We start from the raw sequence: 18,236 nt of genomic DNA on the forward strand, positions 1-18,236 counted from the left end.
CTCATTCAAAATATGATCATTTTTTCATTATTAGGTGAGACACTTCTGTCTGAAGATTTATATATAAATACATTCTGCAATGAAGCATAATTTCATTTTAAATTTGTTTGTAACACTGTAGCTTTTCCTGCAACACTGTGATAATTTCACAGTATAAACCAGATTCACTAATACAGCTAGCCAGCAGCTTCTTTATAAAGTATCACTGCCACTACCATTAGTGTTATCAATAACCTTTAGCACTTTTACATACAAGACTATGGTTTTGTGCCAAAAATACAGAGTTTTGGATAGAGATTCAAGCTGATTTTCTATGTGCCAAATGAGTGGAAATTTACCTGTGGAAGAGAAAAGGCATCTGACTTTCATATAGCGCCTTGATTCAAACCCTGGGCTGAATTATTCATGTACATTATCAAAAAAACTTTACAATAACTCTAGCACATGGGTATCAATAAACAGATATTACAGTTAAGAAAGTTGATCATAGAGAAATTGGTTGCAACAAGAAAATAGTAAGTATCAGACTTGAATCCAAAATGAAAGGACTCCAAAAACTGCGTTTTCCAATGTTGTGTAGCTTTGACAATTAATATTAAATTCTCACCAATTTTCTTTATGAGACATGTGAATCTCATTTTATTATACTTTATTGAGACGTTTTAATGCTTTTATTACATTTTGTGGCTCCCTCTGAAACCTATCCAAATTTTGAATTTTTAATTTAAAACTAATTGACTACTAGAAACAACTATGGCAAGTTTATTTTTGCAAATGGAAAGTAAATAGTACTTTGAAAGCACAAAATTTCAAAGAAGATTTCAACAACTGCTTCATTCAGCCTCTTATTTTATCAATAAGAAACTTGTACCTAAAGATTTCATATGATTTATTAATAAGAAATTCTCTATTAGATATTTTTATGCTTTCTAATTCCAGGTACATGGTATAAACTTGGTAATTTAATTTGGTCACTTAATTATTCAATTTATATTGATTTTCAATTGTCCATAAAGAAATGTGTTATCTTGAGCATAACGGAAAATCATGTGAAATAACTAGAGATGATGTTCGTAGACTTAATGAAGGAGGAAAACACGGAAATTGAAGAGCCTGCTGTGTTCTGTTAGGATACTCTGACAAACTGACATAAAAATCTCTAAAACATCTGTTCTGCACCTATCACTTTCCATTTCACTCTACTCACACCAACATTCTGCTTCTGAATGAGCACTAAGCTCCATCCATTTTCAGAGACTTTGCACTGGCTGTTCTCTCTCTGAAGAATTATGTTTCCCTAGACGTTCGCCATGATGAGTGTGCTAATCTCCTTCAGGATTCTGTTTAAATGTAACAGTCTCAGAGAGGGATTTTACTATCACCATAAGTAAAATAACACTTTGTTTATCATTATATCTTGGGTACACCTTACCTCTAATACTAAAGCATTAGCTCCATGACTATAAAGTTTTGGGTTGTCCCAGTCACTAGAGCTCAAATAATATTTGCTGTATAAGCCAATGAATGAAACAGGAGATAAATCTCAAACCAAAGTTAAGATGATATCAAGAAAGTTCTAACTACAATTACCAAATAATAACCATCATTGATTCTTTCCATACTGAAATTCAACATACATTCAAAGGTCTTTTTTAATATTTCTAAGAAATAATCCCGATTTGTAGAGTACACTTAAAATTTCTCTAGAGGGTTATGGTACCAGGGTAGGTAACAAGTCTCACTCCAAAGTATAATTCCTGGCTCTAGTTTCCGTATTACAGCTTAAATGACCACGAGATTGCATGTGCCAATAGGTTACAAGAAGTAGACCCTGCAATATTACTCTCCTGAGACTGATTATCCTGAAAGGGCTTATTATTAATATATCAAATTGCTTATTAAAACAATGTAACTCACTGAAGCTTTCCAATTTTATTTTCCACAAACCGTGAATGAAATAGGAAATTGGTTGTGTACACATCTTAAGCTTCCAAGAACTAAGTCTCGGTTCATAATCTTCATTAATCTAATAAGCACCATGTTTGCCTATTCACTTCCATCAAGGCTTTAGTCATTTCAGTTTGTATCCCACATTCCCTTGTATAGTCACCTTAGTGCTGTTATTTAATAGAAAGAAAAGAAAGAAGGAACAGAAAGAGTAGAGGAAGAGAGGGAGAGAAAGGAAGGAAGTGGGAGGGAGATGAGGGACAGAAGCTGAGAGCAAGCAAAAGAAAGAAGAAAGGAGAGAGGGAAGGAAGAACTGTGTCTATAGAATAGGCTCAACAATTCCGTATGCCCAGGACCCCTCCTACAATGGAGCAGAACCACTCCTCTCCTGTTGGGAGGAGACAGTTAATCATGACTCAACTGCCCTTGCTGCAGGTGACCAACCTGTCCCCAGCATAGGATTCACCGCAGGCACTTGTTAAGGGAAGATTCCCTCACCCTTCCTCTGCAGAATCCTGTTCAATACATTTGAGGTAAGGAGACCTTGAATATATTTTTAACAGCACTAATCAATGGTTATTGAACTTGAGTCTGCATCTGAACCACTGGGAGAGCTAGTAAAACACAGATTATCCCACTCTACAATTTCTAATTTGGAAGGTCCAGAGAGAAGCCCAAGAACTCGCATTTCTACAAGCTCCCATGTGATGCTGATGTTCCTGAGAAGGAAAACACACATTGAGAACCATTTTACTGGTTATTGCTTATAGCAAAGGGAAGGGAAGAAACATCTGTGATGCCTTATTCTGAAACTGTCATTGGAATGAGGGATTATTTACTCTATAGCATTGTAATTACCCCTGATTAACATGTCACCCAATGATCTTCTGTGAGGCAGAAATCAGATTCAAACACGTATCTGTGACCTTCACACAGAAGGAAATAAAGAAGAGGATGCTCAATCTTCAGTTTGTTCTTTATTGAAGTAAACACAGTAATTTAAAGCATACATGCAGCCGGTGATGTTGAGATTGTACACTGCCAAGAGTTAACACCACAACAAGGGAGATTAGAGAAGGTTTTCAAGAGAACAGACGAGGCTTCCAAAGTCTGTCTTCCTAGGTCAGACTCAGATTCCTGCTATGTTACCACATTACACCTAGTGGAATGAGCAAGAGCTAATGCGTTAGAAGCTGATTCAGGCACGCCTGTTTTTCAGGGATCCAAAGTGGGCCATCAGGGTTTTCGGAATGGTGCTTTGCTGCTCAATTTGGCCACTAGAAACTCAGGCCGGTTGTATCACTACTTTCCATGAGGAATTTAAGGGGTGTGACTGCATCCTTTCCAACCCCGCATTCCACATGTGACAAAACTGATCCAGCTGTTTGTCTGAAAGAAATTCCTTGCTGTCCTTAAAAATTAAAAAGCAAGTGGATATCCGTCCTCCAGGGGCAAGTCTCCAGCTGGAACCTGGTACGGGCGGTTGCGAAACAGACACAGTGCCCTGGAGAGCATCTGCTTTTGAATTCTTACCTCGCCATAGGGGGGTTAGCCCCATCTTGCTTTTTGAAATGGCAGATTCTGGATGGAGGGTGCTGGCTTGGCCCAAAGCTCTTGAGAAGTGTTCATCCACTACTGACCCAATGTCTCCCTGGAAATAAGTGAAAAGGACACAGCGAGAGTTAAGGTACTCCATCTCGGCAGGCTGGTCTTTCTCCTCCTCCTCCTCCTCATCCTCCTCCTCCTCCTCCTCTTGTTTGCTGGGAAGGGTGACTTCCAGAGAATCCTGCATCTTGCTGTATACCGCTAACTTCTTCTGGGATGGAATAAACAAAACACAGGATCAAAGTTTGTAAAAAAAAAAAGCATTAACTAGTTAACTTTTCACTTTTCAAAAAAGAATCTAAATATTAACATATGTTTGCAAACTCGATTCTTCTTCTTCATCTGCTTAACTCCATCTTTTCCCTCCCCAAGCCAGTTGTCTCCTTCCCACATTGAAAAAAGGAAAAGGCTGTTATTCCAATTTTGGCAAACACAAATGTTCACTATCAATTAGTATTTTTTCGAGTGTGTAAGGTAGAATTCTGGTTTTGTTTTTTTTGTTTGTTTTTTTGCATTTTTTTTAAATCCAGCTAAACAAAAAGGAAAGAATGGCTTTAAAAAAAAATTGTGACAGATTCTGTCCAGATTCTCCTCCCATTTTGGACTTACTTTTAAAGATTTAATGTACAGCTAGAATTATAGTTTAAGACAGGGAGGAACTGGGGATAGGAGAGGTAACTGTCTGGGGGTAGGGTGGAGAAAAGAGGTTTTTATAAATGAAATAAACTAAAATAAAAACAGGAATGCAGCATATTATAAAAGGATTTGGCAGTTGCACTGAACTCATTTCTCAAAAATCAAACTAAAATGACAAAATAAGTCTGTGTGAAGATCCATTTTGCATGGAACATATTTTTCAGATGTTCCATTTACCACCATTATCATACAGGGGAAAAAAAGATTTTATTATGACTTACTGAAAATAATACAAGATACCAGCAATGATTAACCTTTCAAGTAAAAATGAGAAGACATTGACAATTTAAAATATTTTTGAAACATGTGATCATAACAACAATAATGAACATATACTATGCAGACAGTCTTCTAAAGCTTGCTGTTCATTACCTCATTGAATCCCTATAATTCTATAACATGGTTATCATCATTTTAAAGACAACGAAACTAAAGTACAGAGAAGTTAAGTAACTTGCTCAAGTTCACAGGGCATGTAAGTGATAGATCCAGAATGCACAATAAAACATGCAACTGTGATTACATATGCATGTGCATGTATGTACTGGGAGACAGCTGGGACAGATATCTAGTGTGAATATAAAACAAACTTGCCAAAAGATTGCATTTGTACTGTTTTCCTGACTGATAAATTTGCAATTAATGGCATTCTCTTATTCTCATTTTTCATTATTTCCAAACAATTTCTAATAGGCACATATAATTTGTATCATCAGCAACTGCAAAAACTTATAAAACACATTAGTTTAGTGACTGAATCACCTTTCTATATCGTATCTCTATCTGCAACACTGGATCTTTTGTCATCCTATTTATTCATGTTTCAGAAAAAATACACACTGAAATGAGTGTAAGTAAAGAAAAATGATTCTAGAATACTCAGTAGTTTTACAAATATCATCACAACATACAACCCAGACTCTGCGTCTACTGTAATTATTAGCTTTAAAATCTATAGTTCCAAATTATAAAGACATCATTCAATAAATTGAAATTTCCTCCAGCAATGAATGAATATGTTGTTTTTGTGTGAAGAGGATCTTGAAATGTTCAGAAATAATATGAGTTATTATTTCCGGACTGTTATTTATAAATGTTTGCATTTACGTCAATGTGATTATCATTTGTTGGTAATAGATAATTCTTTCCATGTGAGTGAATCTGCCATGCTTATCAATAGGTGATTGTAATGTCTGAGGGGTTACATTTCTTATAATCTGCTTTTGTGCAGATTTGAACATGTTTATATTTAACTTCAATAGTAAAAACACCATAAGTATAAAATAAGTGGATTGAGCTAAATAGCCTCAAAAATTACACCTAGCTTCAAATGCCGTCATAAACTTCAATAGACATTAACATTTGCTAGTCAAGTCACAGTTCTGTCTTGTCTCTGAGCATGTATATTCACTGTTTTAAGCATACACATGCACAAATATGCAAAATATTCTTGTATATTATAAAGAAGCACTAATTTATATGGAAGGGAAATAAAACAGAGAGGCCTCACTGTCCAGAAGTTTTCTTTTATTATCTGTGATTTCATTTTCCTGTTACTGTCCAGCTCAGTGTCAACTTGTGAGAGTCGGGCTTTGCATGTAATTGCTTCATTTGCTTAATTTTAACATTTGTTCTTGAAATGAAAGAACCTTGGCTGTATTAGTTACCCAAATAAAGACAAGGTTTTATTTTACTCACAATTAATGGCAATTAATTCTCAAATTAAATAAAATTAAAAAAATATATATTTTTATATATATGTAAAAATTTGAAAGCTAAATACTTACAAATATGTGAAATAGCATTATGGATGATAGTAACAATCACAGAATACCTTAATTTTTTAATTGAAGGTAGTCCAATTTAAGCTATAGATTTTTAAACTACTTACGACTATGCATTTTTCTAGGTGCTTTGCAATTTGTAAACTCTTTGCTACCAATTGTGGAATGATTGAACACAAATAAGCTATAAAATTACACAATTTTCAATATGCAATGGGAAAAAGAAAAGCAAATGCCTCAAAATGTATGTCATTAGTCTATTCTTTAAAAATAAACTTTCTGTCAATTTATGCTTTCTTTATATTTCTTATATTTCATCTATTTGTAGTATTTCTCAATTTAAATTAATTGTGTACACTGAAATATTTATTTTGAATTTTGCAGACACCTGTGACTTTACAAAAAAAGATGTCTCTGACACATCTACCTATTGGCAATACATCAGAATATCTGTTACCCTATTTGCACCATTTTCACATGAAGCTGGGCTAATTTTCACAGATTATAGTGAACCAACATAAATTTTACACATATAGCACAAATGCATTTAGAGCCTCACCATCAACTTCACTGGTTAAAGTAAATATTCCAAGCATCTGAATGACCTGATACCTACCCACAATACTAAACCTGAATTTGCATATGCTTTTTTAAACACTAAGTATATGTATGAAGAAAAAGGAAATAGAAATTTTAGATAGGAATTGATTCATGGGCTGACACTTCCACAGTCCTAATTTTCTTCTTCATAGACTCTTGAGCCTTAACTACTTTCCTTTATTTTTTAATAGTTATTTTGTATTTAAAAGTCAAGATACAGGGAGGGAAGTAGAGAGAGAGAGAGAGAAATCTCCTGTCAGCTGGTTCACTTCCCAAATGGCCACAATAACCAGGGTTAGGTCAGGACGAAGTCAGTGGCTAGGAGCTTCTTCCAGGTCTCCCATATGGGTGGCAAGGGCCCAGAGACTTGGGCCATCTTTCTCTGTTTTCCCAGGTGCATTAGCAAGGAGCTGAATTGGAAGTGGAGCAGCCAGGAATCGAAAAAGCACCCATCTGGTTAAGCAGGTAGTGGCTTAACCTACTGCGCCACAATGCTGGCCCAGACTTAACTACTTTCTGATATCTGTGCTCTGGTGATTGTACATTCAATATCTGCCTTTTCTTAAACTGAGCATGTGATTCATGTGCACTTTTGCCATATTCTGCACACAACTGATGCTTATTGCTTGGAATGGAACTTCCCTAAAGTGACATTCCTTCTTAGAAATAGTATATGAAATTCTAAACATTGAGATTAAATCTCATATCATCATAATCTAGATTTCTTCAGTCAAGGCCAAAATGTAAACTAGTTTGCATTTTTCTCAAAATACACAATCACTTCTTAAAAATATCCAAGTCTCACAGAAATAGTCATGCTTCTCTTAAAAGACCTTGAAGAAAATAAAGAAGCCATCAAAAGGGACTTAAAAAATTACAAGGGAATTTATTTAATGCACATTTAGTCCTCATGGACACTGCACAGCAATGGCAGTCTTTCCCCAGATAAAGGACTGTTGAGTTAGGTGAAACAATGAACAAGTTAACAGCACAAAGTTAAAGCACACATGGAGGGAACTGGAACAGGAGAGTGGAGAGCGCTGGCCTAGGCAGTGTGAACCATACCCAACCACCTCAAAGCCTGCCATTAGGCACAACAGAAACAAACTTCAGCAGGAATGTGCAAGGGAAAGGATTTGTCTGACAAGAGAAAGACTTCCATGTCAGGAGCCAAATACCACTAACTCCCCAAGGCTTAAGCCTGCAAAATGCCAAGTGATTACTGTGCATATGTGGAAACTTTTTTCCTAAGGAAACAAAAGTATTTTAATGAATCATTGGATATTTAGAAATAGCACGTTTTTTGTTGTTTCTTTCTTTATCGTCTTTTTTGTTTGTTTGTTTGGTTTTTAAAATTTCACTGGTTATCTTCTTTAAATACAATGATTCTTTTATGTTCAGAAGCATGGTTGGGGCCTTAAGGAAAAACTGGCCCACAGTTAAACTTTCAAAATCGTTAAGTCCATAAAAGCCAGCACATTCCATTTTCATCATGTTTTTCTCACTTAACTTATATAATAGATTTCCTTAAACATCTCATGGAAAGACTTGAAGTTGTCATTCTTAGCCTATTTAGAGAAGCATGGACTAATCTGTACAATGTTAGGCCATGTTAAGGAAGATATGCTACTGGCTTTTACATATTTTGTTTATCTTGACTTTCTCACACAAACTTTTTGTCAAAATAAAAATTCTCAGTTTGATTGTATAAAAACTGACTTACTTGACCGGGGTCATCTACCTAGGAAGTGGCAGAGATGTAGTCAGAACCTACTTCTGTCTGACCATAAACCCTGTGCCAAGAAAGTAGACTAAAGTAAATGAGTATCTCTCCATGGTATTTATTTTAACTGAGTAAACAAACAAAGCCCATGGCACTGCAGTCTAACATAGTCTAAAGATCTTTATTGCCATTAAAAAAATAGAGCTGCAAACATATATTTGAGTTATGGCTATTAAGTAATACAGTAAAAAAAATAATGTACCTAGATGAAAATGAACTTCTCTATCAAAAAATGTATCGTCTCCTTGGCAAATCAGATACATAACACAATTGCCAGCAATTTTTCTGGAAATGCTATTTTAGAAATGGAGCAGAGTTAACTTGTGAAACACAGTCACACCTCAAGAATCTGTCTGTCTTTGTTTTTTTTTTTTTTATTTTTCTTAACAGTAGAGAAGAGGAAAGCAAAAATAATATGACTTAACATGATGAGCTAATTTTGAGCACATTGCCACTAAATGATTCTAGTCATTATCAAAAATTAAACCTACCCCCTCCAAAGATGAACACTTTCCAGTTTTGAGCATGTTCAAAAAAAATGTGCCACAGGCTTAGAGGCAATTTCAGAATTTGCATTCCCAAGATGTTTTGAGCAATGATCACATCATTAGAGTATGTGTTCTCTCTCAAACCAACTACTTTCAATGAAACAACAGTTTCCGATGTATAAATTTCTTGTATGTTTGCATAATCCTATTACTAGATTTAGGTTATGATTTCATTTCTCAAATTGTCTATTATTTATTCACTCATCTACTTGTCAATTCATTCCTTTCTTGTATTAGTACTTGTTCAGAGACTTGGAGATACAAAGATGAAAACCATAGCCTGTCCCTAAACTCAAACTGCTCCTAGTTACTTGGAAGAGCAATTTAAGGTCAACAGCAAAGAAAGAGAGCTTCATGGTTTATCCATTTGGTGAACTACGTTATTTTTCCAAGTAGCTAATATCCCCAAATGAAAATATAAGTAAGAAGATAACATTAGATAAATAATGAATTATTTTGGGAGCCCAGAAGGGCAAAGAATTCAATATGAAGAGAACTGAAATGAGAAAGAAGATTTTAAGCAGAACTAATTCCCTGAGTCTGATCAAGTCACTGAACCTCCTGGCTCTTAGTTTACTCTTCTGAATATGAGGAATTTTGACTTGATTATTTAGGAGGTCTTATCCAACTCTATATCCTAATAAGCAACATCCTGGAGCTCTAGACAAATTCACACTTAATTTTGTTTCTTACTTTGACCACTTATTCTGGTTTTTCAGGACACTAGGCCAAAACAAACCCTCAAAAACCATTGAAGACTAATTCATTTGCAGACATGGGTCATCTAGCTGAATTTTAAGGAATTAGCTATGGTCCTTCCTTTATCTATAAAGATACTTCAGAAAGTTCACAGAGGGGTGGGAGTTTGGCCTAGTGGTTAAGATGCCTGTGTCCCACATGGGAGTATACTTCAGTTTGATACTTGGCTCCTGACTCCAGCTTCCAGTTAATGCAGACTGAGAGACAGCAGTGGCTCAAATAATTTGCTTCCTGCCACTCCTATGGGAGATGTGAATGGAGTTCCTTGCTCCCGGCTTTGGCCTCCCACCAACTTCCCTGACCACTGTAGGCATTTAGACAGCAAACTACCAGATGGGAGTTCCCACTGTCTACCTTCCTTGATCTGAGTCTGTCTACCTTTCAAATAAATACATAAAAATGTAAAGAAAATATTCCCAGAAAATGCATATTATAAAACACTACATGTGTCTCATTTTTTGCACAAAAATAAACTTGACCATTTTTCCACCAACATTTTAAAGCATCCTTGTATTCCTTTTAAAATACCATTGTACTGGGGCTCCATGCTGTGGGGAAGTGGGCTAAGCAGCTGCCTGCGGTGCTGTCATCCTGGTTCAAGTCCCAGCTGCTGCATTTCCCATCCTAGTTCCCTGCTAATGACCTGGGAAAGCAATGAAAGATAGCCCAAGTGCTTGGGCCCCTGCACCCATGTGGGTGACCTGGAAGAAGCTCCTGAGTCCTGGCTTTGGGTCAGCCCAGCTCTGGCCATTATGGCCATTTGGGTACCGAAATGGCTGATGGAAGACCCCACTCTCTGTCTGTAATTCTGCCTCTGAAATAAATAAACAAATCTTTAAAAAAAACTGTTGTATTTTTGTAATAGCAAGCAAGAATACATCCTGAGAGTCTCCCTACTCCATCCACTAAAGGACAAGTGTTTGCACGCACTAAAAAAGACATGGTTTTAAGAGGAAAAGACACTTGTTTAGTTTAGGTCTTTTTTCCCCTTTACAAACACAAGAAACAAGTTGAAAATAGTTGTTACTCAAGTTCAGACTATACTTATAAATTACTGGCATAAATCTTGTATTCACTGAAATATCTATAAATATGGCATTTAGGACTTTTTCTAACAATAGCTGTTTGGTCTAATGGTTCAAGGCATTCTTAGGGTCTTCCTAAATGCATAATCAAAGCTAAAAACAAAAAACAAAAAACAAACAAACAAACAAACAAAAAAAAAAAAGTTGCTTAGATAGGTGCACTTTAAAAGACAGGGCAGAGCTCTGTTCAAAATCATTGCCCAGGATCTGAAATTTGCTTATTAGACAGCCTTTGTTTCTTGAACAAAAATGTTTTTTTCTGGAGACAGTACCTTATATTATTATCTATCAATGAGGGTGCTAGTTTTCAGATTTTTTTTATTTTCAGTTAGCTTAAAAACAAGGCTTAGGGAATGAGATGCAAGTTAAGCACCCAAGTTTTAGAATGAAAACCAAATGACAGGCTGGCGCCGAGGCTCACTAGGCTAATCCTCCGCCTGTGGCACCGGCACTCCGGGTTCTAGTCCCAGTAGGGGCACCAGATTCTGTCCTGGTCGCTCCTCTTCCAGTCCAGCTCTCTGCTGTGGCCTGGGAGTGCAGTGGAGGATGGCCCAAGTGCTTGGACCCTGCACCCGCATGGGAGACCAGGAGAAGCACCTGGCTCCTGGCTTCTGATCAGCGCAGCACACCAGCCGTAGCGGCCATTTGGGGGGTGAACCAACGGAAAGGAAGACCTTTCTCTCTGTCTCTCTCTCTCTCTCACTGTCTAACTCTGCCTGTCAAAAAAATAAATAAAAAATAAATAAAAAATAAGCAAATGACAAATTTTCTCTAGGCATCAGGAATATAAGTAACTTTATTATCATTGAAAATTCCCTTTGCAGGTAGATAAAAACCAGAAGTATACCTACTGCTCTAGGAGGTCAACTCAACATGTCTTCTGCAGCAGCCCAAAGAGATACACAAAAGAACAAGGCTCTCACGTCTCAGCATCCATTTCCCTAGGTTCTGGTTGTGTTCCTGGTTCTCAAACTTTGTGAGATGTAAGATTTTGCTATATAGGTGCTAAGTGAAATAGGACTCCCTTGCATTTAACATAAATATACTTCATTTACATTGCCCAAGTGTCATTTTGGGGATTTTCTTGGAAAACACACGCTCACATTGCATGATTTTAAGCAATTCCATCTTGCCCTCACCATCAGTGCTGCACCCTCTCTTCTGGCTGACTGCAGGAGACAACAGTTCAATTAAAAGTTTAATGTTTCCTCTAACCTTGTATGTTGCAGCACCAAAGGTATTGGGTGCATGAAGCTGTGGGGCAGTTGAAGCTTCTTCATTTCTGTAGTCACATTAATTTTATGTAGTGTGGAATAATTGAGGCTGTCCTTTTTCAAAGAAGTCCTGCATGAATTCTTTCATAAATCCACTTAAATCCTTGCTTACAGATGCAAGAAAATTAGATCCGCTGCCCTCCATAAGTTGGCTGTATATTGAAACTATTTAGGTTATAATTGTATCCTTTCCTCTTAATGAATCTAAACTTACATTGGAATACCAATGATAGAGCACTTAAAACAGACTGTTACTATCACTTCCTTTATTTTATTTTAAATAAATAAGTGTTCATTTGCTAAGTGGATATCCTGCCTCATCAACAAAGGATGCAACATAGATAGCAAAAGTCATTAGCATAATACAAATGCCTGCAAAAGGCCTCTGGAATGCCTAAACTTAAAAAGTGTACTATGAAGGACTTGGAAAGAATTTCAAATTCTAAGGCCAAAGAATCTACTGCATATTAATCTTCTTTATCAAAAAAAAGTTGATTAAGGCACTAAAGACAAAAATAAGTCTATTGTGCAATAGTAGGGAAAAAAAAGAGAAAGAAATAGCTTGTTAGACTACAAGGCATGTGGAAAGATGCTACATTGGGCAGAGGGAGATTTGGTGGTCCTATTTTGTCACCAATTAGCTTTGAAATCTTCAGCCAGGCATTTCAGTCCTATGAATATCCATTTTCCTGTTTATAAAAGGAGGAGCTGAAGTATGTTTTTTCCAGAGTTTTTCCATTACAAAAAGAATCTCTGAGCAGTTTCATGACTTAACCAAGGTGGCAGGATCCAGAGAAAGAGTTCGTAACAACTCTGTGAAACTTATAACTAATTATGCCTCTTAATTCTTTCAACTGGGAGATTCACCCAGCTGTTACCCTGGAAAAGGACGCAGAACATATGCTCTATCTTATAGGAAGCACAACGTCTGATTGTTACAGACCCCTGTGCACTACTGAGAAGTGAATCACTCTTCTCCTCTTTCACTGCCTTATTGTAACTACACAACTCTGCAAGCTGTGTTCTGAGTATCTTCCTAACATTAACTTTATAAATAGGGAGGACGACTGAGACAGCAGACTGTCTGCACAGAAGATGAGAAATCCACTGAGTATGAGGAGAATCTATGATTTCATATTATTGCCGTCAATTGTGCCTGACACATATTTTGAAATTTTCTGTTGGTTCTTACTGTCACTACAGGCAGACAAGTACATTCCTTTCGGTACACGTCCGGCAGTGCCATCAGCCTTCAGAGCATGTGCTGAGAGACTGTGTCCAAGGTTCTCCTGAGATTTTAGACACTAATGTATCAGGGCTAAGAAGAGAAAGTGAATGGGCTACTTAGCAGCCCTCAGAAATGCATGCTCTAAAATTTATGCACTGCCAAGCAATTTCTAATGATTAAAGTCAGGGACTATAAAATGCACTCTTTAGACATATCCACAGACTTCTCTGACTCATTTAGCCTACCATATGCCCACACAGCAGACTGAAGCGCAGACTGATCTACATTCAGGTAACTATGTCTTACAGTGTGTGTGTGTGTGTGTGTAAGATTTATTTATTTTTATTTGAAAGAGTAACAGAGAGAAAGGGAAGGACACACAGAGAAAGAAACCTCCCATCTTCTGGTTCAACCCCCAAGAGGCTGCTATGGCCAAGGCTTGGCCATATCAAATCCAGGAACCAAGACCTTCTTCTGAGTCTACCACATAGGTTTAGGGGCCCAAGCACTTAGGTCATCTTCCACTGCTTTCCCAGGCACATCAGCAGGGAGCTGAATTGGAAGTGGAACAGCTGGGACTTGAAGCAGCACCCATATAGGATGCCAGTGTCACAGGCAGTGGCTTTACCCACTATGCCAAAGTGCTAATCCTATGACTATGATTTTACAACATCTACTAACACCTACCTAAAGCATGTATGTTCAATAAAAACCTAACTTAAAATTTGAAGTGTGACAATCGTGCTTTTAGAAGAAAAGCTCAGAGCACACATGCCTGGAGAATGAACTTCTGTTACTTCCTAAAGAATTGCAAAATTATACGATCACAGTTGAAGATGGAGGGTACGGCTGTCTTTAAAATCCATCCTAATGTACCATTAACCATTATAAGATCCTAATTTACTAGGATTCCAGAGCAATACAGGTTAGAAAAGAAAAAAATCAGCTCAAAGGTACACTACTGCAAGTGAACACAGAAGTAAAACAAAGCTTCAAAGCCCTCTTTTCTAGCATTTTATAAATGACCACGAAACTTTCCTGATCACTCTGTCACTTTTTCTGCTCTTTTTCCTTTTTTGTCCTGAACAAATCAATTTTTCAATTGCATCAGAAATTGTAGCCCTTCCTTATGTCTCCCAGGCAAGATGCTATTAGGGGTCACTTCCCATGTACGGAGAAAACAATCTTCATGGATAATAATGATAAAACCTTATGGAATGCAAAAACAACCAAAATATGTATTCTCGGATGACTGCATTACAGCCAAGTCAATATTAGTCCCACTTCACCCACGCACTACATAGCCTAAAAATGCTGTCAGCCTGATAAGAATTTCCTGATTTACTTCTTTTTCTAATAGAAAATATAGGTCATCAAAATAAACTCCTGACAGGAAAAGAACAGTAGTCACACTCTCAAGTCACTTTTTATTTTGCTAGCCTGTTACAGTTAACTGGTCCCTTTGCTTATCAAAAGGAGAAATCTTAAACTGGTTGCTACTTTTGTAAAAACAACATGAAAATTTCCCAGAATACCTCTCAATTAAATTCTTATGGTAGACACAGCCAGACATTCATTTAAGCAATGTCTAGAGAAGTCCAAGATACAGTAGAAGTTGATCATTGTGCAACTAACTCACCAGTGGAAACAATTTAACTTTTTGTAAGAAAGTTCATTCTTTGCTGATAGTTTAAGCAAAAGGATCTGGGAAATTGCGTCTCAGGGCTATTATAAATGTTAAAGTTTTTGGAGACAAAATCTTATTGAACACTAGCATGATTGGAAATTGTTGATTTTTATGATATTAAGTTTTGTTTTCTAGCTCAAAACAAAAACACCGCATTCTTGACTTCCACCAATAAGTTCATATTTTAATGGAATTAATTTCACAATTCTGAAAAAAAAAGCTTTTATCACAATTTCTACTAGTTTGCTGGCTTTTGGTTTTATTTTTATTTTTACCCATGGGGAAAACTTTCTTCCTAAATAGTCAGTACAGTTTGAGTCTGGAGCTTGTGCGATTCCAGATGACAACTGAAGGTGGAGGGAAGGGGGCTTCCTCCATGACCAAGGATTCCCAATACCCAGGGCTCTTTGCCTCCCTCGCCTGACTGGAGCCTGTGTATTCTTTCCATCCTGTATATTTTGTTAGATGCGAAGTCAAGGAAAAACAAACAGCATAAACTGTCACCTTTGACCATAACTTTCAAAAGACTTTCTCATCCCTTCCGCCAAAGTAAGTTTTTTCCTTGAAAAGCTGGATTTTTTTTTCTTTTTTAAAAAAGGAATGATAGCAAGTAAGTAATGCTTCTACTCTTTTGCCCTCATTGCTCCTGGGCATGCTAGTGCTTTTTAGAAGATGATTCTGTGGCATGCACTCTTCCAGAACAGGCTGCCTTGTACAGTCCCTAAATTCTAAACAGAAAGTTGTCATTTCTTCCCAAAGAGTAGCGCTGTAAATCTAGCAAAGGGCCAAAAGTAGAAGAAATGTAGAGAGCAAAAGGCCAGATGCATTAAAGAGCCAAACCCTTACAGCCACAATAGAACCTATGAGTGTCAAGAGACAGGCTAATTAATTAAGTCAGAGGATGATCATTTTCTATTTGCAAATTTTTAAAGTGTCACCAAATCAACCAACCCTACCCCCTAGAGCCTGATGAGGACCTTACCTTGCTAGAGCCCCTTGCCACATATCAACATGTTTTGAAACCTTGACCCACTCACTGTTGTGTTCAGACAGCAATGTTCACGGGCACCTAGAGCCAAATCCACTCCCTTCCCACCCCACGGCCCAATCTCCCTTCAAAAGTAACCAGATCATGTTCCCACTTCCCGGCCCCTGAATTTTCAGTGGCTGTTGGCGGGGTGCAGACCCGGTATCCAGAGATCCAAGGTTATCTGTTGACCGAGTACATGCTGTCAACAGACCACGCGCTTACTGTACAACAAGCTCTGGGCTTTAAGGGGGTTACAAAATGAATGAAGAACCTTGGACTGGATCCTGGCTTTCCAAGTCACAGTCACATCATAGAGCGAGTGACTACGGGGGAAGTTTTAGTAGCATCGAGAAACGCTACGCTAATGCGCCACCATAAACGCCCAGAAAGGAGGATTATTTCAGGAGCTCCGTGAGCTCCCTGAGCCACGGAGAACATCCTAAAACACTCTACCTTTAGGAAGAAACAAAACCGTCGCTTCAGAGGGAAGTTGACTCACATAGGTCCTAAGACAGACGCCCTCGGAGAACTTCAGTGAACTGCGTCCCAGGAGCTAGGGTGGCTGTGGGGAGCAGCCTCTGAGCTCCGTGTGACCGCAGCTCAGTGAAGCCCCCCCAGCCAGGCATGGGCTCACATCACCGAATCGCCACGGGCCACCTGGCCCTTCGACCCTTACCCCCGGAGCCCGGCTTGTCCGCTCGCCGGCACTCCCGCAAGTCCCAGCGCTGGAGCATCCTGTGCGCCACCCTTCCCAGCGGGGCGGTCGCCGGAGCCCCACACCGATACTCCGGGTGCCCCTCGCCCCCGCCCCCGGCAGGCTGCCCGGCCGCTGACTCACCTGCTGGCCAGGTTGGGGCGCCGGATGATAGTAGGCTGTTGGGCAGGTTGCAGCTGCCACAGGGTTGGGCAGATACTGGGGCGCTCCATAAGGCTGGGGGTGATACATCACCTCCGCACAACTCATGGCAGCCGGGGCAGCGGCGGCCCCCGAGCTGCCGCCGCCGCTTTACGCGCTGGCGCGAGGGGCGCCGCCGCCACCGCCGCAGCTGCCGCCTCTGTCGCTGCTCCAGCTGCTACTGCGGCGAAGGCGGGTCCTCGGAGGCCTTCGGCTCCGCGCCGGCCGCGGGCTCGGGAGGGGTTGGCAATCAGCGGGGGCCCATGCGCGGGCACCTTCATCTTCAGCCCCTCCGGGTGCCCTCTTGCCCGCGCCTATCTAGCAGCCCCGGGGCGCAGCCGGCCGCCGCGCGGCAGGAGCATGACAGCGCCCGGCTCCGGCGAGGACAGCAACGCCAGCCGCAGCCCCGGCCAGCGTCGGGCAGCTCTGGGGAGCCGGGCCGCTGGTTTGCATGTACACAATGCACGCCCGGGGCTCGTCCTATCACCCGCGCTGCGGGCTGGGCGAGGGCCGGGAAGGCGGGGGCAGGGTGAGGCGGGGCGGGGTAGAGGGGGTGAGCCAGGGAGAAAGGGGGGAGCGCGGGCTCCCCAGGCTCCGCTTCGCAAAGTTCTTCCAAGTCGGTCGGCGGCCCGCGGGTCGCCCAGCAGGGGGACCCCGGCGAGGGCTGGATGCGGATTGGAGCGAAGTTTGCTGCCCTCTCCGCCTCCCGGCCTGGGAGGGGAATGGTATGCAGGAGGCTCGACGGGTTCCCACCCGGTGTCTCCGTCACCTGGCCGCCAGGCCCAGGGCTCCCCAATTCCCAGGAGCTTTTCGCAGGGAGCACCAGCTGAGAGACTGGGGCCAAACGAAGGCCGAATGTACTCCTACCAAGAGGTTGAACAGAGCAGGCATAAAATAAACTAAGGTTAGCTCCTACGTTAAAAATAACCCTAAGTGAAAGCGAACGTGATTGCAAGTGTGCACATGCCAAGAATGCAGCACGGTTTCCTACAGGCAATCGCTCCTGGAAATTTACACCTTCACGGCATGGCATTCGTGTGGGAAGTCCACCGCTTCTGGCTTGTGTCGCTTCGTTTCCATAGAGCAAAAGAAAATACTTGATCCAGTCCATTCAGCTACTATATAAAGAGAAGTTGCTTAATTTTTCAAATGGCTTATAACCTTCTCCCAAGTGGAAAAGGGGAATGTGTGTAGGAATATAATTCTATTCCCGTTTAGCCAGTAGAAAAGGACTCTCTTACAAATGAGAAAACTCTAGCTCTTGAAACACACCTATCTCTGCTCATATAGAAGCACCGTCTTTAATGACTCAAGA

The 18,236-nt window shown here is 39.8% G+C and overlaps 1 protein-coding gene across 3 annotated transcripts in view; it reads right to left on the minus strand.

Moving 5' to 3' along the window:
* The window catches only part of VGLL3 (vestigial like family member 3), a 51,020-nt gene extending 33,689 nt beyond the window's left edge, over positions 1-17,331 (minus strand). Inside the window, exons 1-2 of one of the 3 annotated variants that reach the window (XM_062206688.1) lie at positions 16,865-17,331; positions 3,481-3,760 (exon numbers count right to left, since the gene is read on the minus strand). In XM_062206688.1, coding sequence (XP_062062672.1) covers positions 3,481-3,760; positions 16,865-16,990 — 406 coding nt within the window. In that variant the 5' untranslated portion in view covers positions 16,991-17,331. Of the gene's footprint in view, positions 1-3,480; positions 3,764-16,864 lie in introns of all 3 variants that reach the window. The other 2 variants (XM_062206689.1, XM_062206687.1) reach the window with 2 other exon arrangements.
* Between the last annotated feature and the right edge of the window lie 905 nt (positions 17,332-18,236).

This window comes from Lepus europaeus, chromosome 2 (assembly GCF_033115175.1).
Source record: "Lepus europaeus isolate LE1 chromosome 2, mLepTim1.pri, whole genome shotgun sequence".
Taxonomy (NCBI): Eukaryota; Metazoa; Chordata; class Mammalia; order Lagomorpha; family Leporidae; genus Lepus; species Lepus europaeus.